Genomic DNA, 23,528 nt, shown 5'->3' with positions numbered 1-23,528 from the left:
GACACCAGCTTGCGGCGGATGGGGTGACCGACGTGACCGAGCCCGCTGCTCCACCCGGGAGGAGGTGCCAGCTGCCTTCGGACACGGCTGCTGCCGCCGCCACCGCCGCCGCCGCCGCCTGTGCTCGCTTGTAGGAGGGGAGGGCAGGGGAGCGGAGGGGAGCGGGGCGGAGGAGCGGAGCGGAGAGGAGGGAGGGAGGGAGGGGGTTGACTTGGGGCTGGGGTGGGGGGCCACGGGCACAGGCGAGGAGCGGCAGGAGGGAAGATGCGGACGGAGGAGAGGGCCGCCGCACGAGAGCCCATTTTGGAGGAAGGGTCGGGACGAGAGCAGGTAAGGAAGGACAAGTTGCGGTGCATGCGGACGCCGTGTCATTGAAGGGAAGGAAGGGCGAAGCGGGTCAAGGACACTCGATCTTGCACAGACAACACCAGGCGGGCGCTTGTTTTCCATCGGCCGGCGGGCAACGCACAGCGAAGATGACATCTTTGGAGTACGCTCAACTTGATTGTATTAGCCGTACATATTGCTCAAGCTCCCGACTTTTGTCGAAACGAAACGCATTGCCCTCTGCAGTTGCAGCCAATGCTTATTTGAATCATAGATGCTTGCTTGCTTGCGTGCTTGCGTGCTTGCTTGCTTGCTTGCTTGCTTATGATGTGCTCAAAACGTTTGAATTGCCACCTCTTTACTCAAACGCAGTACAGCATTTCAAATTGGCAGAACAGAAAATGCACAAGCCAATCAATTAGGATTCACTTCCTGGTTTGCTCAAAATGCCCATCATGATTTTCCAAAGTCAATTCAGATGTTTCCATTGGATGAAAACAAGGCTCATCGCGGAGGACTCCAAAAATCGGAGAAAGCTGAAATTGCCAGCAGCTGGACGCATTTTCTGCCCCCAATCAGCAGTCGTGATCGGCTGTCGATTCTTACTCCCATCTTTGCAATCAAATAAAGAGGCCAAAGTTTGACCGACTGACTGACGGCTACATCATCCGTTTCGCAGCACAGCGGTGGGTGTGCTAGCCTTGACCACCAGGAGGCACTACGGTGTCAGATAGTCGTAAGTGAAGAAAAAGACGAGTTACTACCAAGTGACTCGAACGCGAGTCCGGAAGAAAATAGATCAAGGTGGCGAATGTCAACGGCATTTGCCATTCATTTGTGCATTTAGCTAGCCAGTGCCAAGGTAAGGCCGTTTGCTTTGCTCGTTTTAGGGTGAAATTGACAGTAAACCTCAAGTGGCAGTGGCCGGCCGGCCGGCCGGCCATTTGGCAAAGTGCTGAAATGTAAGCGGTAAACATTTCGTTGTCGAATGGCCCGTTGCAACATTCCTTGCTTGCATAGGCGATGCATGTGATCGAGTGTGCTTCCTTCCTGTTTTGCCTTTCCAGCGTTCCGGATGGATGAGATGGGCTGGCTCTCATCCTCTCTCATCCTCTCTCATCCTCTCTCATCCTCCCCTCCCAAGCACTTATCCCATTTACCTTTAGTCAATAGTTGACTGCTAAAGTGCAGGCGAGTCCTTCATTCGTTTTATGACACTTTGTGTCTCGACTGACCATCGTTGACTAGATTCATACATACAAACATTTGTACATACACATAATATGTATATAATAATAATATATCCATTGTATATACACACACACACAATACATTTCCAGATCCTCAGTCACTTCTCGGTCTCCCCACATGGCAAGATTTGCTCATTACAGCCGCTCCAGTCACACCTCAGCTCAGCAACGGAACGGGGAGGCCGCTAACAAACGCGCGGACTGTGGTTGAATACCAGGAAACACGGCCACATCACAGATTTGGAATTTGTTGTGTCACGAAGCTGACCTTATTGACGACAAATTTCAGTTGCTCCTACTGTTAAATGGGCTGGCTGAGAAAGAAATGTTTGTTTGAAAATGGGGAGAGCGGGCTACAATATACGTCGCTCAAGCTATTTGTTTTGCCGGCGTTGGGGGAGGGAGGGAGGGAGCGAGGCGGTAGCAGCCAAAACTGCCATGGTTGCCTAAGCAAAGGTAGAGGCCGTGCAGATCCGAGAGACAGGTCGGGCCGACGGCATCTGACGGACGGATTTGAAATAGGCCGTAGATTTGACCTCCAAGCTCGCCGTGCAGTGTCCAAAGAGCCGCGTCGTCTCCAAGCATCCTAGGTGACTAAATTATTCACACGCGTGCCGGGCTCGGACGGGCCAATCAGAACTAGAACCAGAGGCTGCAGAAGGGGGGGGGGGGGGGGGGCTGGCTGTAATATGACATCCCCACAGTGCAAGTGAGGCCTCGTTCACTTAGCCAGCCAAGCAAGAACGCCCGCCCGCCCGCCCGCCCGCTCGCTCGTGCGTGCGTGCTTGTAATTACGTTCCGCGTGGCGATGTCTCTGTTTTGGTCGCCAGCCAAGCTTCCACACTCAGACCGACCCCTTTTAGCGGCAGGAAGGTCGTCGCTGGGGATGGGCCGGCACGGTGCTGACGCTGGCCTCGCCTCGCCTCGTACGTCGGCTGACAGCATCGGGAACTAGAAATGAGAAAATGCCATATTCTAACGTGGGAAATCAAAGATTATTATCGTCAGGCGCTTCTTCGATCTCCAACGTTCGCTAGCGGAAGAGCGCACGGTCCCGCTTGCGTTGAGCTCGGCGCCCGCCGCCGTTCCCTTACGCGTCTCTGCACGCGTCTCCTCAGCAACGTCCGATCCGGCGGTCGGCGGCGGCGTCCCTGTGCCGGGAGTCGCACTGGAAGTGCCTGCTCCTGAGCCTCCTGATGTACGGCTGCTTCGCCACGCTGATCTGGTGCGCCCTGTGCCGGGTGCCAGTGCTCAGCTCGTCGCCGGTGCGCGTGGCTGCCGCCGGCGCCAGCAACTCCACCACCTCGACCGCCTACTACAGTGACGTGCGGCGCCTGGAGAGCCCGTGCTCCGGCGGCTACCTCTACATCCCGCTGGCCTTCCTGGCCATGCTCTACGTGGTCTACCTGGTGGAGTGTTGGCACTGCTTCTCCAAGACAGCCGTGTTGGCGCACGCTGAATTTCAGGTTTGTTGCTTGCAGGAATTTGCTGAGCAGGCGTGAGCGTAGACCTGTGTGTGTGTGTGTGTGTGTGTGTGTGTGTGTGTGTGTGTGTGTGAGCGCATACCCGTGTGCGTGCGTGCGTGCGTGCGTGCGTGCGTGCGTGCGTGCGTGCGTGCGTGCGTGCGTGCGTGCGTGCGTGCGTGTCTCCATGGCTTCTACGTCCTAACTCAAATCATCTGGCGTGGTGACATTTCCAAAACTCCGCCGTTTCCCCACTCATTTGCTTGGCAGCGATCTCGCGCAATGCTGCCATCTGCTGGCCAAGACTTTTTTCCGCCGGCTGGCCATTGAGGGATTCTTTCTGTCCACGAGGACGGCTCCAGTCAGCCATGCTCAAAGGCTTGGAGCTACTCTGTCGGAGTAAAAGCTATGCGCTACTTTTCTTCATTGACGCCAAACATTTGCAGGACGTGTACGAGCGCGTGCAGCGGCTCCAGCAGGCCACGCCCTGCATTTGGTGGAAGGCCATCAGCTACCATTACGTGAGGAGGACCAGGCAGGTGACAAGATACCGCAACGGAGACGCGTACACCACCACGCAGGTGAGAGACACGGCTCCCTCGGGTGGTGTGGAAAAATGCCTCCGTCCCGCTGCGTTGGTAGTACGAGTCCACTTGAGTTGTCGTCGTCGCATTTGCTTGGAAAGGTACAATTGTGCTCTTTCCAGGTCTACCACGAGCGCGTCAACACTCACGCCTCCAGCTCCGAGTTTGACTACGCCCGCTACGGCGTCAAAGACGTGTCCAAGGAGCTGCTGGAGCTGCAGTTGCACTCGGCGGTTCGCCTCCGCTTCACCAAGTGCTTCAGGTAGGTGAGCTTTCTTCTCCGTGGCTTGCTTTCAGTTTGTGGCCAAAGATGAGCGAGCGAGCGACCGACCGCCTGCCTTTCCCCTTCCTTCCTCAGCTTCTCCAGCGCACGTTCTGAGGCTGCCTATCTCACCCAGGTAATTGACAGACCAAAGCAAAGGCGAACTGGCTTAAAGTCAAGTACGAGAGATGGACTGGACTTAAGCCACGGAGCCATTTGACACGCACAATTTTTTGAGGGGGTCATATGGAAACGTGGACGTAAAGCCTTGAATTGATTGGCAAGCGCGTGGCGTCAACTCACTTGTCCTTCCCGCCCCAAGCGAGCACGCTTCTTCGGCGAGAACGAGGGCCTGGACGACTACATGGAGGCCAGGGAGGGCATGCACCTGAAGAACGTGGATTTCCGCGAGCACATCCTGGCCTTCCCGGACCCCTCGCACCAGCCCTGGTTTTCCAAGTACTGGGTCTTCTGGCTGGCCTCGGCTTTCCTGCTCTCGTGGCCGCTGCGCGTGCTGTCTGAGTACCGCACGGCCTACGTGCACTACCACGTGGAGAAGCTGTTTGGGGAGGACGAGGATCCCGGCGGCCAAGGGGAGACGGAGAACGCAGGGGCGGGCATCCCCTGCGTCGCGGCTCTGAATGGGTCCAGCTACAGAGCCATCTCCCGGGTCAACACGGTAGACATGACAGAACTGGAGTGGCACATCCGCTGTAACCAACAGATGGTTCCCAGCTACTCTGAGGCCATCCTCATGGACCCGGACAGCGGAGGCAGCGGAGGCAGCGGAGGCAGCGGAGGCAGCGGCGGGACCGACAACTCCGCCGCCTTCACGCCCGTGTCCGGACCCCCGGGCACCACCCCCAACCCGGAGGGGAACCCACCTCCCCTGGCGCTGCCGGTGCTCTTCAACTCCACCTACCTCCTGCAGAGCTGCCCCCGATGTCGGCGGACCGCGTCCAGCTGCAGTCTGCCCTCCCGATTGAGGGCGCCCACGGGAACCGCCGCCCTGCTCAATGCCACCGTGGCCGCCTTGAGGGCGGCCGGGCACGGCGGACCGCCGGGCCGGCTGGTGCTCAGTCGAAGCGGGTTCTCCCTGGGCAGGCTCGGAGGAGGGAGGCGGAGCAGCCTCCTTCATTCCTCCCGCAGCATGGGAGGAGGAGGCCAGGCGGGGAGTCGGGAGGGCGGCGGCTCTTTCCCAGGCTTGGGATCTCGGCAGGACGACGAGGAGAGCCGAGGTGTGCTGCAGGCGGAAGCCGATGACCGGGACGACGAGCGGGAGGCGGACGAGGGGAGGGGTGAGGACGGCCGCAGCCAGAGGGCTATGCGAGACGGAGGAGGCCCGCTCCGGAGGGATCGCCCGCCTTCTTACCAGGATGCCTTCTTCTTCCCTGTGCTCATTGTCCACGGCGATGAAAGCTGCCACGCCGGGGAGCGCCTCTGAACACGCAACGCGGGCTGGCCCACAATCTGCCCAAAGTCACCGCTCTGGACTTGCCATTCGTTGACACCCCCCCCCCCCCACACACACACACACACACACACACAGACCCTCTCGTAGATGCCACAGGAAAAGGGCTTCTCTATCGGACGGACAGAGCGGCGCTCTTGATCTTAGGCATGGTTTCACTTGAGCACAAAATCAGTTGCCCCTCCCCAAAACTTTGCCAGTGCAGCGAGTGAAGACGGACAGAAGCTGGCTTCTGGATCAATCTATGCAAGAGCAGGAGAAGGAGCAGGAGCAGGAGAGGGGAGCCGCAACGATATTGCCTCATCTGGCTGGCTGGCCTGGAGTCCGGATCTTCCGCACAGCAGCGCAGGCAGGCAGGCAGGCAAGCACGCCTTTGTGGAACACCCAAGCGTCTTCCACAGCACTCTAGTGCGAGCACATCAGCTGCTACGAGCACATCAGCTGCTAGGAGCACATCAGCCGCTAGGAGCACATCAGCTGCTACGAGCGAGGCCCCTCCCTCCCTCCGCAGGTACGGCGAGCACACGTGAATGAAGATGGACTCAAATCAGCCACGATGAGATGAAATCGGACAGAAAAGTCAAACTGGCGAGTATTTTATCTACCTATCTATTCATCTATGTACGGATTTGTTTCATTATTGTTGCTGCTCTCTCTCTCTCTCTCTTTCTCTCTTTCTCTCTCTCTCTCTCTCTCTCTCTCTCTCTCTCTCTCTCTCTCCATCTATGCCATAGAGTCTATGGTGTGTGTATACGCTGTAAGCACTTGGCCACCAAACTGAAATAGTCAGCGCGTGCGCCGCCGCATTTCCGTTTAGCCAGCGTGTCGACGGGACTTCCAGGCGCTCTCCGACAGCATGGACATGTCTTCCTCCCGCGTCGCCTTCGCGTGGCGTCTAGCGCCGTGTCGAGCTGGCAGCAAAATATCGAAGAAGCACTTTGGGAGGGCGGCGGGCAGGCCATGGGGCCGGGCGGGCGGGCCATGGGGCCGGGCGGGCGGGCCACCCACTCTGACTCAAACAAGGTACAAAACAAATCTGACACGATGGAAAGCTATTTGAGTTATTGTCCTTGAAATTCACGCTCGAGCATGCGCTTTGTCCCGCTCGTCCAGCCCCGCCCCGCCTCGCCTCGCCTCGCCGCTGTCTTGAATCTGCTCCGGCCTCCCAAAAATAAAACAACCCCAAGATCGTCGTGTCTTTTCATCGGCTGCGCTACGTCAGGGATCGTCAACGGTGGTCCGCGGCCCTCTAGCGGTCCGTGATGGTATTACACGTGGTCCTCAAAATGGAAATTAATTCTACCCTTTTTCCAAATAAAATGGATTTATTTCGACGAGATTTATATTCCAGCTAATTTTGTCAATCATTTACCCATCCAAAGCTAGCTGAGATTCCCAAAATAGACATACCGATGCAAATAAATAGCCTGTATAGGTCTATCCTCCTTTGGTGCAAAATAAAATAATATTCTGCCAAGGCAGTGGTCCCCGAGTTGCTTCTTGGTGATCCCTTGGATTAAAGCGGCTGAAAACACCTGAACTACGTTATTAAAGAAGCAAGAGGCATCAGTCCACAATGTTTCTGCTGTGCAGCGTGGCCGCCAGGGAGCAGTAACACACACACACACACACACACACGCACACGCACGGAGACGGTTGCAACTCCTCAGTTAGTCGCAGTAATATTTGCTTCATGATGCCCTTGTTATGCCCTTTTGCTGTTCGTTTGCATTAAGCTAACAGACTCACGTAAGGCAATTTATTTGGACAGTAAGCCGCGTTAGGGTGTGGGAATCAAAAGAATCGTTCAAAGTGCCATTTCGGGGAGGCACAAATGGCTTTCCGTCGTTATCCATCTTTGTCGTCGCCACGAGGGGGGGCGACCACATTAGCGAGGCGACTGCTACGACGCTACCTCACATTTCTGGCCTTCCGGCGTGGAGTTTCCATCCCGTCGGAATCTTGAACGAGCGCAGCATTAGCATTCAGCTAGCGGCCTATGTGGTTGTTTTCGATGCAAACTTCAACAGGCAGTGGCAATATACAGCTTGACGCCTGACTATTTGCCAAAGCGCTGCTTGCTGAATTGCAAAATTGCAAAATGAAAAGAACCAATCCACCTAGCGAGACACACTCGATTTGCTTTAGTGGGACACCAAAACAATTGGTTGCCCTCGAGCCTCGACTTTGACACCTGTGCGGTTTGGTTGCGCCGCAAACTGAATCGTTCAGAACGCAAGGCACCGCACGTGAACAGAGAAACGCGGCTGGCGCCAGGGCCCACCGGTCACCGCTGGACGTGACGCACGTTCTGAGAGTGATTCAGCCGGCGCGCGAAGCAGGGGAGCCATCCGTCTCGCCCTTATTGACGACCCGAAGCGCTGCCTTGATGAATTGGAGGCTGGACGAGGGGGGGGGGGGCGTAGCGGATGGCTTCATCGGTTGGGGAACCTGCGGAAAGAACGACCCCGCCCACGTTAGCGGGGCAGTCGACCGCCGTCGCTCCAAAAATCGGTCCTTGTCCGAGTGATCAAGGCCTGCCTGCTCCGTTTGCACTCTGGTTCCGGTCGTTAGGCCAGATAAATACGTTTGCTCGGATTGGACTCAAAGAAAACAAAACTCCACAGCCGAGAGTGGCATGACGGACGACGGCATCCTCAATGCGTGAACGGCGGAAAAGTGGCCGGCATCTCGCTCTCGTGGAAAGACGATGAGAGGGCGCTCTTCTTGCTTTCCAGGCCACTTGATGAAAGAGAGAGAGAGAGAGAGAGAGAGAGTCGGCCTGCGCCAACAGCAAGCCCTCGGCACCTCACATGACCCGAGCGCACTGGCCGCAAACTTGAGAGAGGGAAGAAAAGAAGAACAAAAGAACCGATCTGAGCTACAATGTTTGGCAAGCCTGAATGAAAGAGCGCTCGCTCGCTCGGAGGCACGACTCGTGGCGGTGCCCTTTTTTGCCCACTTCAATGGCAGAAGCTGATGAAGCCATCAATCAAGCACAATGAGCCAGGAATTAACGGGCGTGGCAAGAAAGCATTGCAGCTGTGTGAGGATGGACGGACGGACGGACGGACGGACGGACGACCGGACGGACGGGCATCAAACGGCCCCAAAGGATTGCCCGGCATTTGTGCCTCCGGCCGGCCACTGGAACTGCGCTCTGCTCTCTTCATTTCCTAGGGCTGCACATCAACTCGGCAGATTGAATTAGAGGCCGCCTTTCCAAGTCTTGCAGCCGATCAATCTCAAGCAAAGCTTCGGAGGGGGCGGCCCCGGCCCGGCCCGACCCGACCCCCCCGGACACTCCAAGGCTCCATTGACCCGCTGAGCCAAAGTGCACCCGTCCGTCACCATACAAGGGACTCGTTTGCACGTTACAAAGACATTTTAGGAGAAAATATCAAGAGCGTGTCATCAAATGAAAGAGCAAGCAACGTCTGGTTCCGAGTATCAATTGGAGATTTCACAAGTGCGGATCGAGCCGGTAGCCTCCCTCCCTCTCGCGTCACTCGCTCCGACCAATGAGCCGGCAAATTTGAAAGCGAACGAATGGCACTTTGGTCACGTCACGGCGTCTTCTACTTCAGCGTGCGGTCGGACATTTGTCCGATGGCGCTCGGCGTAGGCTCCGGCGCTCCCCCGCGGCCCTGGACAAATGATTGTCCTTTTACTGCTGGAACAGGATTCCCTTGAAGCATTTGTGGTGTGGTTTCAATTAAAGTGGGTGAAAACATGAATGAACAAAGGTCAGGGACCACTTTAGCGAGATCAATGATGTCATGGATGCATCAAATTTGATTCCATTTTCCTACAGCGTATCTTCCCAAAAATACAAAGCCAACTTCAAGTAATACGCCGTTGTTGGGCACTCTCAATAGTTGGCTTTACATAACAGATTCTTATTGAACTTTGCAAGCAAGCAAGCAAGCAGAATTTGCCCGCAGGGGATCATCAAGTATCGTTCGTCTTCTCTTGTGTCAAAGGGAGATGGAGGCGCGGCCTTGTGTGCGCCGGACCAATAGGAGCGTTGAGTGTTGCGGCTGGGCGGGCTCAAGGAACCAGCAGTTTATTGCGTGCGCTCTGGCTCTCGCTCTCGCTCTGGCTCTGGCTCTGGCTTTGGCTTTGGCTCTGGCTCTGGCTCTGGCTCTGGCTCTCGCTCTCTGCCCTCTCCGCGCTGCGTTGAGGCGACTGTGCGCGGAGTAAGAGTAAATCCGAGCTCGCAGCCGGCCGGAGCAGTGAAATCGAAAACCTGCAAACGTCGCTGTATTTTTGGCCGCTGACGGGAGCCCCCGTCTTTCGCTGTCTTTCCTTCCTCGGCTGGAGCCAGGCGGCAGCAGCAAGAGACTTGTCCGGCGAGAGCGGCCAGCCAGCCAAGCGTTTTGCGCCTACTTTCTTCTGCCCCAGCTCATTATTCGTTCGCACTGGAAATGTCCGAAAGCAAGCCGAATGACGAGCCCAAGTTATCGACGACGGACAGGGCGGTGAAATGTGAGTACGCTACCATTTTGCGCTGACATTTTTCCTCCTCCCCCACCCCACCCGCGAGACGGATTCACGGTCGAGATGGCTGGCGGGCTGGCTGGCTGGCGAACGGGCTGGCGGGCGGGCGAGAGAGATGGTTAGCTGGCTGGCTGGCTGGCTAGCTGGCGGGCTGCTTGGTTAGCAGGCTGGCTGGCTGCTCGCTTGGCAGGCAGGCTAGGCTAGGCTGAAAAGCAAAAAGGGTGTTCGCCGACAGCGGCGCCGTACGAGGAAGTGAGAGTCACTCACCCCGAGCCAATCGGGCTCCCGACGAGCCACATTTTGTACCGTTTCGCCCTTTGGGCCGGACACCGTGGCAGCGCATGACAGATACACTGTGAACAAGCATCGCAAGGGCGAGCTGCAAGCTCATTTTTACTTGCTTGCACCGCTGACCATCGAGGCTTTCCTCACTCGCCCTCCCGTCGCTTGCTTTTCTTTCTTTTCCTTCTTTTCTTTTCTTGTTTTTCTCCTACAGTATTCCTGCCCGCGTTTCAGAATCCACTTTTGCATTCTAGCAGAACGCTATAAAGATCACAATCCGTTTGTGTGCGGAAAGAAGCAACGCAAACGCAGGCAGTTGCATGCGAGCTTTCCTCTCATGATGGCAACTGGCAAGGATTACCCCCCCCCAAACACGCACACACACACACACACACACACACACACACACACACACATTTCTGCCTTTTTTTTTTTCGTCACACACGTAGTGTGACGTGACGTGCCGCACTTCGCTCCGATCTGTGCCGGGTGCCGCTGGTTTGACAGCAACAACTGGCAGTTGAGAACATAGTGAAGAATTCTATTTCCCAAATATTAGAATTTTTGTCAAAGTAGACAGCCATGGAGAATAACATGTGAAACAATGGAAACGGCAATAGACAGACAGGCAGGCCAATGCATTGTTTTGCGACCTTTTTTCATCCGAGGCACAAAACCTTTTCATTGGGAATATTATTTATAAATATGGAGATGAAAATGACGTTGTTAGACCGTGCAAAGAATCAACAAAATTATGATTAAAATGCAAAAGACTCAATCTGGCTTTTGACTCTTAGACTCGTTCCCTAAGTATTGGGACCAAAGTCACGTTGGACCGTCCCCAACGTGACGGGGCGGGGCTGAGTGGTTATCGCGGTGAAAGAGCGACGATTGGTACATCCAGGTTCTCCCGTCAAGCCGCACGCCGGGGTTTCCCTCGGTCCTCAAACGCACCGCGCGCGGCTGTCAGAGCGTCGTGGCTATCCACGGGGGCGGCTGTCAGAGCGTCATGGCTATCCACGGGGGGCGGCTGATCCGCACGCTCATAACTGTCGAGATTCTCAGATTAGTCCCGTGTGATTAGCAAGTGGCTGAGCGGGCCGTTATCCTGTTCATAATGCGCCCCGTAATCCAATTTCCGCGGCGGGCGGGCGGGCGGGCGGGCGCGGCATGGGAAACACTGCTCTGGCCGGCATTCCTGCCTTCCGCCAATCCATATTAGCGAGCTCTCTTGGAGGGAGGCATCTTCTCTCTCCTCTAGAGAGAAAGGAAAATGTTCCTGGCTGGGTTCTAGTCAGACTTTGTTGCGAGCAGAGGCCGCTTTGAGACAAAGTTTCTCTGGCCGACCGAGACTGTCGCAAGAAGCGGCTCGGTGCGTCACCCGTCGCTTTCTTGCTCCTTTCCCTTCCCGTTAGTTGACTGGTTGGAGATTTCGCAATGGCGGCGGGTCAGGGGAAAGGCAAGCGCTTGGGCCACGCCTTTGCGCTGAAACGTTCCACTTTAAAATTGCTAGCAAATTGTCACCTTGTCTGCGCCATCTCGCAGAGAGAGACCGCCCCTTCCCATTTTTATTGGTTTTGGTCTTCCACGTGGTTAGGAATGGACCCGGTGGAACCGAGGCCCGCTTGGCCAGCCAAAAGCCACGGACGGCTCGGCGGAAATTGCCGGCAAGAAGGAGAAAGCGCTCCTTGAAGCACAAAGCAGCGGAGCATCCTCGCCAGCGGGCAGAGCCTTTCCCGTCATGGAACCGGGTCAGTGTGTCGGCCGGCGTTCCTTCTTCTGGAGGCTGGAGGGAGAAAGCTTCATCTTCTGAGCTCCAACAGCTGAAATAGGAACAGAGCACACGGAGGAGGAAGCAGGCGCGCCCCTCTGACGTTAACCTTCTCGCCATAAGCCTACACCTGGATTGTACGTGAGAGCAATGGCTGTTCACGCTCTTGTGCAGTGGTGTGGAGGAATGTCACCAGGGAAGCCTTTGCTGGGATTTGTGTCGGTGTTTGCCCTGGCAGTGGTGTGGAGGAATGTCACCAGGGAAGCCTTTGCTGGGATTTGTGTCGTTGTTTGCCCTGGCAGTGGTGTGGAGGAATGTCACCAAGGAAGCCTTTGCTGGGATTTGTGTCTGTGTTTGCCCTGGCCGGGCTGTAGCGCCGCCGCATTCCATCGCAGGTTTGCCTTTTTTTGTTGTTTTTTTGTTTGTCTTAATCTGCTAATGGCGCTTTGGAGGTATTTCCATAAGGTTGCACTTTTCGCTAGCCAGCCAGCCAGCCAGCCAGCCAGCCAGCCAGCCAGCCAGCCAGCCAGCCAGCCAGCCAGCCAGCCCTTTTTGAATATTTGCTATCTGGCAGCCATGAAGCAAAGAATGCGGCCAATTGAGACCAGCCTGAACTACGTACGGATGGATGGGCGATGCTTCTGATGAAATCTAGTGAGGATGTTGCGGTAGAGCGAGCGGATGAGGCCCCCTTCCGGCCTTTGCTCACGGTGGCGAGCGGCAGGAGGCGGCGGTCCCGTCCCCTCGCCTGGCCTGGCCTGGCCTGGCCTGGCCACCTGTCAAAAAGCGCAGTGGCTGTGCCAAAAAGCAAAGTCAACTGCACTGAGCATTTCAATCAAACAGCCTTCGCTTCTTGGGGCTGATGTTTGGAGACTAGCTCTTTCTTTCTTTCCTTCTTTCCTTCTCTCTTTCCTTCCTTCTCTCCTTTCTTCTTTCCTTCCTTCCTTCCTTCCTTCCTTCCTTCCTTCCTTCCTTCCTTCCTTCCTTCCTTCCTTCCTTCCTTCCTTCCTTCCTTCCTTCCTTCCTTCCTTCCTTCCTTCCTTCCTTCCTTCCTTCCTTCCTTCCTTCCTACGCTCGAAAGCCTTCAGGTGAAATTGGGCACGCATTGGCAGGTGCTGGTGCGCTTTGACCTCAGAACCTTCCGACGGCGGAGGCTTTGTGAGGAGAAATCGGACCCCAGCGCGCCGTGTCCCCGGTTGGCCAAGAGAAGTGTGCGGCAGGCAGCCAACTGGCATGGCGCTGGCATGCCCCCCCCCCCCCCCCCCCCCTCCTGCAGGTGCAAAAGCCTGGTTTTGTACAAACATGGCTAGAAATCCTTCCCTGGTTTCTCTTGGCCTTTCATTGTTTGTGGTGGCATGGCACAGATGGAGCGACAGCTTTTTGTCTTCACAAGCCACCATATTGCGCCGATGCGTTCCCTCCCGCAAATGGACCCGTGCCACTCGCATGCTCTTTTTCTTTGGCTGCGGCTTCCGGCCATCTTAACGGCGGCGGGCCACCTTGAAGCCCCGGCCGGTTGCCCTCGGTGCACGTTACGTGGCCAAGGATTTTGTTTGAAACGTGCTCTTGAACATTGGTCCGAATCACTGGATGGGTGCGGGACCCCCTCCTTGTTTGTCCTGAGAACGGCTTTGACGGAAAGGGGAGGGGGGGGGTGCAGTCCAGCCGCTTTTCACTCAGCGCTCCCTCCCTCCCTCCCTCCCAAGCTGCGCCGCTAATGAAAGCTAATCCCGTGTCACGGCATTGTGGAGGCAGCGGCGGCGGGAACGTCTTCAGAAAGGCTCCAAAGCTGCCGATCCGAGAGCCGTGTCACGGTTGGCGAGCGGGGCGAGCGTTTGCACGTCAACGTGGAAGACCACAATGGCGCAATTGTGCAGCCAAGTGTGACTATGGACAGCGAGCTGGACTGCTTTGACGGTCAGCGGTGGGTGCTTTCAAACGAGGCTAGCGTCCATTGATTGTGGCTAAAAACACGCTGTTTGTCTCTTTTAGCCCAAAAAATGGATGGAGCATTTGAAACAAGGGAGATTTGGGGCATTCCCTCGTCCTTTCATTGATCCGGCCCAGGGAGGGGGGTCCATCTGACTGTGTCATTGACCCGCTGCCACCCACTGCAGGGACTTCCCTGGATCAGCCCCCCCCCCCATCGATTAGGGGGGAGGGGGATTCCTGATCGCTCGCTTGTAATGCGTGGAGCAAACGGCCAGGGATGCGAGTGTCGCCGGTGCGCAAGAGGCCCCCTCCCGGCCCGCCTCCACGTCCACCCGTTTGTTTGCCGTGTTTTAGGCCTGGCTCGACCGCGGTGCGTCAAAAATGAAGACTTTGACTCTCCGCGGCTGTTTCCCTGGCAACGTACTTTATTGGCTTTCAGCTCAGCTCGGCTCAGCTCGGCAGCTTTTCATGGTCACCGACGCTTAGCCCGTGAACGCTCTGATGAGATGAGTCACCGACGCCAGTGATGATGATGATGACGACATTGACTTGGGGTCACCGAGCTCTTGAATTTGTTCCGCAGAAAAAGGCATGCGCGTTGAGTGTCAAGAACTTCCGGAGGCAGAGGCCAGCCTGTTGTTAGTTCTGAGCCGCCGCCGCCGGAATTTTCTTGACAATCTGTTTGTAGCTGGAGCACTCTGTCCTACGGACGGGCCTCCGTTGAATTTGGAAGAACGTAACATGGTGTTCACACTCGTCCGCGCGCGGCAGGAAACGGTTGGATTCCGCTCGATGAACACGGTGAACGCAAACGCGGGATGAAACGGCCGAGACTGCTGATTTTGAGACAGAAGCGCGTTCACAAACAAAGTGAGCCAAAACGGAATCGTGCCAGAGTGGCCTGCCTGCCTGCCTGCATGCATGCTAGGGAGGGTGGGAGGGAGGGAGGGATGGTTGGGAGGAATTCATTTTGCTCCGGGAAGAATATCAAGTTTCCGTGGCTGCCGCTGCTGCTGAATGAATTTGAAAAGGAGGCCACTGGCACGACAAATAGGGCTCCGCTTGGCAAGGGGGCGCCAGAGTGCAGGTCTGCTTACCGCTGGCCTCACCTCTGGCCAGGATGGAGGTTAGCGTACGCGCTGGCTCGCGCTAGCATGCGCAGCTTTCCAAATGAAGAGGCACCTTTTTGACCCAGTTTGCCTTGATCTCCGCAGCCGTTCCGTTCCCGCCCAGTCATCGACTGACGGCCAAAGAGGTGTTTGACGGCGAGGGCAAGCCCAGAGTGGACGTGCTGAAAGGCCACCTGACCAAGGAGGGACGCGTGGAGGAGGCGGTGGCGCTAAGGCTCATCAGGGAGGGCGCCGCCATCCTGCGCGCCGAGAAGAACCTGCTGGACATCGAGGCCCCGGTGACAGGTCGCCCGCCACTTTCTTGGATTTCAATTCAAAGTTGTCCGGATTCCGCTCCAGCCCAGAGCGTCTGTCGTTGTTTGTTTGTTTTTTTTTTGTTTTTTTTTTATCCCCGCCGCCCGCTGCTCCTCCCACCTGCTTTTAAGCCTTCCAAGGCCGCTTTGGGTTTGGAGGAGCGAGCCAGCCGCTCAATACTTGCAAAAGAGTCCAGCCTGGTCCTCAGGTGCCATGTACAGTGGAAATGTCAGCGTCATAGTTTGTGTTCCAAAATGGGAGGCAAGCCACAAAATGACGCCCCTAAAATGCCCATCACTGACTGCTTGCCTGTTTTCTTGGTCAAGTGTTTTTTCCCTCCTTCTTTCTTTCCTTTCGTTCCTTCCATCCTTCCAGCCTTCCTTCCTTTTTCCTTCCTGCCTTCCTGCCTTCCTTCGTTCCTTCCATCCTTCTTTCCTTCCTGCCTTCCTGCCTTCCTTCCTTCTCTCTTCCCTCCCTCCCTCCCTTAGACTTGCCAATGAGGCTTCTTTGATGCCTTTCAAATCCGACGCAGGATCTATGGCAACCGGCCATCGTTGAGTCGCGCGATTGAAACGACGGCCCTCCCCACCCCACCCCACCTCGCTTACTCTGGGCCGCTCGGCTATCTCGCTCGCTGTGTTTTCCCTCAGCCCGCCGAACCTTTCAGGCGCCTGCGGCTGAGGCTAAAATGAAGCCAGATGCGTACGCAAGGACTTGTATGACAATTCCTCCATTCTTGCTCTCACACGCCGAAAGTAGGTGCTGAGGCACGTATTGTTTGTGGTTTAATGGCGTGTGTGCCATTTCCAGTCCACCTTTGCTCTCTGAAGCGCACGCATTGCAGTTGTCCAGGGCACCCGTTGTGGCTCCATCGAAGCCCGATGCGGGCCAGGCCTCTGCCGCTCGGAGCGCCCCGTGTGGGTTCTGAAGCTTCATTGTGTAACGGCCGCCCACTCGCCCGCCCGCCCGCTCGCTCGCTAGCCGCCGCACTTCTCGGGACGCTCGCTTGCGGGCTGCGGTCAGAACAAATGGTTCCTCGCCGCGGTTAATTTACTCCCACCTGTTCTTGTGCTTCTCGCGCGCACGGGTGGGCGGACTGAAGCCGAGCGATAGACACATTGTTTCTGGCGGTGTGTACCCCCCCCCCCATTTGATAGCCTCTCGGGCTTTGTCTGAATTGCTGAAAGGCTACATTGCGGCGGCGGCATCCTCTTGCGGAGCCCGCTCAGGAGTCTGGCGCCACCATGTGAACCAGACGGAGCGGTGGCGATCGACCGGCTATGTTTTATTTTTTAATCTTTTTGGAGTTGACGCCAAAAGTTGAGCCACGTTGAAACTCGGTGGGTGGCGTCAGTGTAGTAAAAAGCTGACAAGAAGATCACGCGGCTGTTGTTTCCGCTTTCAGTGTGCGGCGACATCCACGGCCAGTTCTTTGACCTGATGAAGCTGTTTGAAGTGGGAGGCTCCCCGGCATCCACGCGCTACCTTTTCCTGGGCGACTACGTGGACAGAGGCTACTTCAGTATCGAAGTGAGTGCCCGAGCGCAAGAGGCGACGGAACGGAGCGGGCCGGTGGCGACGGAACAGAGCGGGCCGGTGGCGCCGGCTGGCTGGCCGGTGGCGGCGGCTGGCTGGCCGGTGGCGCCGGCCGGCCGGCTTTCTGGCTTTGCGTTTTGACCGCAGCGTTCGCTCGCTCTTGTGGTGGCAGTGCGTGCTGTACTTGTGGGCCTTGAAGCTCCTCTACCCCAAAACCCTGTTTTTGCTGCGCGGGAACCACGAATGTCGGCATTTGACCGAGTATTTCACCTTTAAGCAGGAATGTAAGTCCTCCTCTGCCGCCGTCGCCGCCGCCGCCAATGCTTGCTGGTTTGACCCGCCTCCCCCGCACGCAGGCCGGATCAAGTATTCCGAGAGGGTGTACGACGCCTGCATGGACGCCTTTGACTGCCTTCCCCTGGCGGCGCTTATGAACCAGCAGTTCTTGTGCGTACACGGAGGACTTTCTCCAGAGATCACAAATCTGGACGACATCAGGAAAGTAGGTGGCCCCGGCGGGCAGGGAGTTTTTTGTTTTTGTTTTTTGTCGTCGTTGCAATTGCGCCGCAAGTGGCCAGCGATGGAGGACAAACGTCTGGCTCGTGCTTTCAATGTGCTCTTCGCAGGTGGACAGATTCAAAGAGCCTCCGGCCTACGGCCCCATGTGCGACCTGCTCTGGTCCGACCCCCTGGAGGACTTTGGTAACGAGAAGAGCCAGGAGCATTTCACGCACAACACGGTGCGAGGCTGCTCCTACTTCTACAGGTGGGTGGTGCCGCCGCCGCCGCCGCGCTCGATGCTGACCGTGGCGCCAAAATCGGCGGCCTCAGCTGGATTAGCGAGCCTGGGTCAAAGGCGTTTCTCTCCTCTCCCTTGTCCCTGCCGGCCGCTGCAGCTACCCGGCCGTTTGCGACTTCCTCCACCACAACAATTTATTATCCATCATCCGGGCCCACGAAGCGCAGGATGCCGGGTGAGTTGCGACCAAGGGGGTCGCGTGGGGGGGGGGGGCTGGAGCCAGCGAGCCAGCCGCCAGCCGCCAGCGAGCCAGCCACCAGCGAGCCAGCCGCCAGCGAACCAGCCGCCAGCGAACCAGCCGCGCTCACCTTGCTGCCCGTGCGCTCGCCAGGTACCGCATGTACCGAAAGAGTCAGACCACCGGCTTCCCGTCCCTCATCACCATCTTCTCTGCACCCAACTACCTTGACGTCTACAACAACAAAGGTGAGGCGGCGACAGCGGGAGGACGGACCGGTGTCGCTGGTTTGCATTTGATCCCTGTTTTTGGTTTGCGTTTTCGCAGCGGCCGTGCTGAAGTACGAAAACAACGTGATGAACATCCGCCAGTTCAACTGCTCGCCCCACCCCTACTGGCTGCCCAACTTCATGGACGTCTTCACCTGGTCGCTGCCCTTCGTCGGCGAGAAGGGTCGGTCGGCCCAGCTTTCCCAGCCGCTCGCTCGCTCGCTCGCTCGCTCGCTCGCTTCCTCCATCGGGTTGCCAGAGTTCTTCATCTGCTCCTTCCGCAGTGACCGAGATGCTGGTGAACGTCTTGAGCATCTGCTCCAACGACGAGCTGACCACCGACGAGGACCTGGACGGTAAGGAGCTCTTATTGTGCTCTGGACGTTTCTTTCTTCTCATTCTTGACATGCTCTTCGAAAGCTTCCCACATTTCGTGACGCAACCCCGAGGTTTCCTTCACATCTTCATTTCCTCTTTGTTTTGACTTCATCTAATTTGTTTTCTCTGTTTTCCAGACTTCATTTTTTTTTTCTTTACGCTTGTGGTGTTCTCTTTGCGCCCCCTCCCCTCCCCACCTCTTCCTCCACTGCCTCCACTTTCATGCCGCAGCCATCCACTGACTTGTCTATCCCCTTTTTCTTCTGTCCTCTTCTGGGGGTCTTTGATGAGAAGGACAGCTAATATATGCCCCCAAAACAGGTACAAACAAACGCGAGGCACCGCGGTGGCGGCGTGCGCGCTCGCTCGCTCGCTGGCGCAGCGGCTTTGCCAGATGCTCGCTGACCTGCGACCGAGGCTGCTCGTCGTGTCAGCAAAGGTTTCTGTGCGGCGGCGACGGCGCCCCGGCCGGCTACGGCGACGGCGACGGCTCGCCGACCGTGCGCTCCTTTCCCTTTCTTTCTTTGATACGGAGACGAGTCGGGAGGTCGGGGCGTCGCCGTACGCGTGATGCTTGACGAGCGTGTCGGGTCTCGCCAATGGCGATGCGGCGGCACGTGCGCCTGCGACACGCACGCACGCACGCACGCACACGTGCGGCTCAATCTGGCGGCGGCTGATGGTTTGTGATGGTTTGTGCCCCGCAGGTGCCACGGCTTCTGCACGCAAGGAAGTCATCCGTAACAAGATCCGCGCCATTGGGAAGATGGCCCGGGTCTTCTCCGTGCTCAGGTACCGACAAGAGGACGGGATGCGCTCGGACGGCCGACCCAAACCTGCCCCGCACGCTAAAATACACCCGACGGCATTTCGAACGAGAGCGCCTTGGCAAAATGAAAGGCGACGGCGGGCAGTATTGGGTCCAAAAGAAAACAAATCCTACATTACTCGGCGCTAGCGTTCAGCAAGACGACGCCGCCGCCGCTTTTGTTTGGTCACGCCGGCACCTTTGTTTGCACATCAGGGAGGAGAGCGAGAGCGTGCTGACGCTGAAGGGCCTCACCCCGACGGGCATGCTCCCCAGCGGCGTGCTGTCTGGCGGCAAGGAGAAGCTGCAGAACGGTAAGCCCAGCCGACCGCGTGTGCGGCGGCTAAGAGGGGAAGAAAAAGTCTCCCTTGCACTTCTGCTCGCCCGCCACCGGGGGGCGCCCTGCACGGCTCCTGCCCAAGCCGTGTCTGCGTCTCTGATGGGAAGAAAAAGTTAGCTTTCTTCTTTCTATTTTCCTCTCTCCCTAGAAGCCGCAGGTAGATTTGTATTCGGCTAAACGCACGCATGCGACCGCCCGACCTACCCGCCTCATTTTGTGAGAGCCGTTTTAGTCGTCCCGCTCACCATCTGGTGTTGAATTCCAAGCAGCTCCGGCAATTTGCAGTTGAGTGGTCGTTTGGATCTCAGCAGCGACGCACGGGAGCGGATCTGACGAGCGGCGGCCAATAAAAGGGGAGGCCGCGAATCCGAGCCGAGATGCCGCGGATCTGACGAGCGGCGGCCAATAAAAGGGGAGGCCGCGAATCCGAGCCGAGATCCCGCGGATCTGACGAGCGGCGGCCAATAAAAGGGGAGGCCGCGAATCCGAGCCGAGATCCCGCGGATCTGACTCGTCAAAACGCTCGTGTAAGAAACGACATCCCAAATGGTGTTTCAAGCGGGGCTTCTCAAACCTTTTTGCTCATCATCCAAACTTGGCCTGCCCGCCACCTCCCCCTTTTGCGCCGCTCCCTCCATCGTGTGGCCAAAAAGAACATTTACTCGCAAAAAAAAAAAACACTCTCACACGCTCAGCCCAAGTTTGTGTGAAGATTTTGAGGGCCGTATGAAATGTTTTTGGCTGAGTTTGCTTTGAGTAGATGGATGGAGGGAGGGATACTTTATTGGTCCCCAGGGTTGTTTTATGTGCTTTTTTTTTTTCCCACTGAGCGTGAGAGATGAAATTTTGGCCTGCGCTTCACTTGGCCCCTCGTCCCCCTTCTCTATCTTGGCCGTCCGTCCGTGCTAACGTGACGGGCAATGTGTCGATAACGAGCACGGTGGGTTCGGCGTCGGCGGTGCTCCTTGACAACGTGACCTCCTCTTTGCTCACCTCTCTTACTGGTTTTGCAACCCCCCTCTTCTTCTCTTCAGCTACTATCGAAGCTATTGAGGCTGACGAAGGTAAATCACCAGCTCCTGTGTGGCTCTGCACAGCGCGCGCGCGCGAGCGAGCGAGCTTTCCTTCGGCTTGAGGCGTCCTGGTATCTGTGTGAGAGTCGGGCGGGGGGACGTAAGAAGCCCTGCGTGGCCACGCGGATCTAAAAGGGGAACCGCTTGGGAGCACCTTTGATTGACGCTGGCTCCAGCGGCGTGTCCGAGTGCCACTGAGGGCCACCCGGTCGGTCGGTATGTGGCGCGGGACGTGGAAAAAGAGCAAAGCCGGCGAGAGGATCCAGCTCCAAAAAGAATCCAGAGCAAGACCGCGTGGATTTGATCACATCCGATGTTTCTCAAACACAAAGTGAAGTGAGCACCTGCCTTCACGTTTTCATTTTGTGGCCCTCAGTGGACGACGTCTGGACCTCCCCCCAAAAAACAGTTTGAAAGCGCCCGAGCGTGAGCGCCAGCGCATTGGGCAAAAGGCCGGTGGCGCATTTCCTGCCAACCACCCCGCTTGGCCACACGGGCGAGAACGACGTCAAGTGCGCACTAAATAGCAGCTCGCCAAGCTGCTATTTAGGCTCGCTTCCAGCGGAGGAGGCCTCGTCTGCTTCCTCTTGTCTCTGGCGTGGCGTGGCGTGACGTGTGCCGAGAACCCGCGTCTGACCGGAGCCACGCAGCAACGGGCAAGCGCTCGGAGCCCAAGCCGCCGCCAGAGGGAGCGTCCTCTCCGTGGTGTTGGGTGCGAGCCGGCCAGCTAGTCAGCGGCTAGCCGCCAGCCAGCCGCCGCCGTTCTACCATTAAGCTTGGGAGCCAGCCCCTCCCTCTTGATTAAACTGGCTCGCTACCTACCGAGCGCTTTGGTGGCCATCTTCCCATGGGGAAGCAAAAGCTAGAAAGGAGACAAAATGGACTTGACACCAGGTTGGGACTTGCGCTCTGCCGCCCAAATTGCAAATCGGCGTGGTCGCACTAGTCAACTCCTGCTTGATGCTACATCCCAAACCACGGAGCTATCTTTGGGGAGCAATTGCACTCCTTGGAAGAGATGTTTTTCCTCCCTGCCGACGCCCCGATTGCTGCGTGCTCCGAGCAGACGAGCTAAGCGCCCCCCTGTGTAGCGTCTCTGCGTGGTTGCGCTTTGTGGACGTCAACGTCTCTGTGAGTGGGCTCCGCCACTCCTTGTCTTTCCTGCCTTTTGTCTTTCTTTTTCCACCCTGTGAAACGTCGCCGGGTTCCGAGCAGGCGCCTTTTTGGAAAGGTCCAAATCCTCCAAACGCTCGCTAAAGGCCCGTTCATCCCCACGCGGCGATCGCAGATGCAATTCCGAATCCTCTCGTCCGTCGCCTGCCTGCCTTCCTTCCTTCCTTCCTTCCTTCCTTCCTTCCTTCCTTCCTTCCTTCCTTCGGCACGTTGACCGGGTGGCTCTCCCGTGTGTGTGGTGGGTGCCTGTCAAGGTGAAACGCTGCAGAAGTGACGCAAAAGGAAAACACGCCAAACTGGAAGTTGCGGTATCACGAGCCCCGAACTCGGCCGGTAGGCAACAAAATCGGGAGGACCCAGGCCGACTGGCGTCCGCAAAACCCCAGACGGCGGTGCCACAAATTGACCAATGCAGCCGTCAAAGCAATTCACCCGCGAGCCCCGTCGTTGATCGAGGAAACGCGCTCAAATAATAATAATATAATAATAAATTATATTTAGAACGCACTTTATATTCGGAGGAATCTCAAAGTGCTACATGGCAAGTAAAAACAAGAATAAAAAGCAAGGACAAGTATAAAACAACAACAACAATAATCATCGGCGCCGGCCGCTCCAGTTCCCACTCGATGTTTTATTTGATTTTTATATATATATCAAGTCAGTCACGTGTACCTCTCGGTGGCATAGACCGATGGCGTCGCAGGTAAAACGAGGTCAAAGTAATATCACCATCTGATATTGTGGCCCACCGTACAAGAATATCTACAATCGATCGCCAATCGTCACCTCTTGCCATCGCGGAGTACCCCGGCGTCTCAAACGTCGTCATAAAAAAACAACAATCAAAGAATCGGTGCGACGGGATGACGTCGCTACTCTGAGCGGCCAATATTGCCGTTTTCTTTGGCTTTCTCTCTCAGGAGGTCTCCAGCGACCCCACGGTGCTTTTTGATTTGATGGAATTTTTTGGATTGAAATATCTTCTCGTTTCGGGCAGCAATCAAGGGCTTCTCGCCCCAGCACAAGATCACCAGCTTCGAGGAGGCCAAGGGCCTGGACCGCATCAACGAGAGGATGCCGCCGCGGCGGGACGCGCTGCCCTCCGACGCCAGCCTCAACTCGCTTAACAAGGCGCTGTCCTCGGAGAGCAACGGCACGGACGGCAAGGGAAGCGCCAGCGCTATCTAGTTGAGGGCGGGCAGCGGCGGGAGGGAGGGAGGGAAGCGTGTGCAGCTCACGCCGGGCGGGGGGGAGCGGAGGGGGGTGCTGCCGCCGCCCTGTCACTCGCCAGTCTTTGGAAATGCCTTGGAATTATTCGTCAAATGTGATCACTGATTGCCGGCGGCAGCGGGACGCACGCAAGCACGCCGGCCGGCCGGCCGGCCACGAGATGCATGGCGATGGTTCGTTCCACCTTTTCTTTCTCGCTCACTATTGTACGTTTACAGCAAACGCAGCACTAAAAAGGACACAAGAGGAGATGGCGTTTTTAAAGATGTAAGGGTGTACAAAGTAAGAGCAAACTATTTATTGATTGTTTTTTTTTTTTCTCCCCCCTCTGTTTTTTGGTTGTTGTTGTTGCTCCTCTTCTAAACTAACTCTGAAATGAATGAGGCAGTCTTAAACGGAATGTTACGGAAATGCCAAATAATGGAAAGTTTTACGGTCGTGTACATATATGACGCTTACCTCAGGTTCTTTTCGG

At 56.7% G+C, this 23,528-nt stretch overlaps 2 protein-coding genes across 8 annotated transcripts; both read left to right on the top strand.

The window, feature by feature from the left end:
• Positions 1-246: 246 nt before the first annotated feature.
• Positions 247-6,905, top strand: LOC147059829 (transmembrane protein 151A-like). 2 transcript variants are annotated; one of them, XM_085906338.1, is made up of 6 exons: positions 247-330; positions 2,696-3,043; positions 3,487-3,621; positions 3,747-3,886; positions 3,983-4,022; positions 4,209-6,905. In XM_085906338.1, exons 1-6 carry the CDS (start codon positions 265-267, stop codon positions 5,328-5,330), a joined length of 1,851 nt encoding a protein of 616 aa, XP_085762464.1. In that variant the 5' UTR covers positions 247-264; the 3' UTR covers positions 5,331-6,905. The 2 variants fall into 2 exon arrangements, with proteins under 2 accessions (XP_085762464.1, XP_085762465.1); XM_085906339.1 differs by lacking the exon at positions 247-330 and adding an exon at positions 1,000-1,189.
• Positions 6,906-9,411: 2,506 nt separating this feature from the next.
• LOC147059828 (protein phosphatase 3 catalytic subunit alpha) lies at positions 9,412-23,028 on the top strand. Of its 6 annotated transcripts, none has more exons than XM_085905454.1 (13): positions 9,417-9,845; positions 15,057-15,257; positions 16,672-16,796; positions 16,975-17,086; positions 17,159-17,304; positions 17,429-17,568; positions 17,699-17,776; positions 17,933-18,027; positions 18,107-18,232; positions 18,333-18,404; positions 19,134-19,218; positions 19,451-19,548; positions 20,609-22,811. In XM_085905454.1, exons 1-13 carry the CDS (start codon positions 9,785-9,787, stop codon positions 20,707-20,709), a joined length of 1,440 nt encoding a protein of 479 aa, XP_085761580.1. In that variant the 5' UTR covers positions 9,417-9,784; the 3' UTR covers positions 20,710-22,811. The 6 variants fall into 6 exon arrangements, with proteins under 6 accessions (XP_085761578.1, XP_085761575.1, XP_085761580.1 ...); XM_085905451.1 differs by lacking the exon at positions 20,609-22,811 and adding an exon at positions 22,821-23,028 and having other exon boundaries at positions 9,418-9,845; XM_085905450.1 differs by lacking the exons at positions 9,417-9,845; positions 20,609-22,811 and adding exons at positions 14,808-14,968; positions 22,821-23,028.
• Positions 23,029-23,528: the final 500 nt, after the last annotated feature.

The sequence above is a fragment of the Syngnathus leptorhynchus genome, chromosome 2, assembly GCF_054491065.1.
Source record: "Syngnathus leptorhynchus isolate UIUO chromosome 2, UIUO_Slep, whole genome shotgun sequence".
NCBI lineage: Eukaryota > Metazoa > Chordata > Actinopteri > Syngnathiformes > Syngnathidae > Syngnathus > Syngnathus leptorhynchus.
The sequence above is the reverse complement of the archived record's forward strand: the minus strand, read 5'-3'. Positions and strand labels throughout refer to the sequence as shown.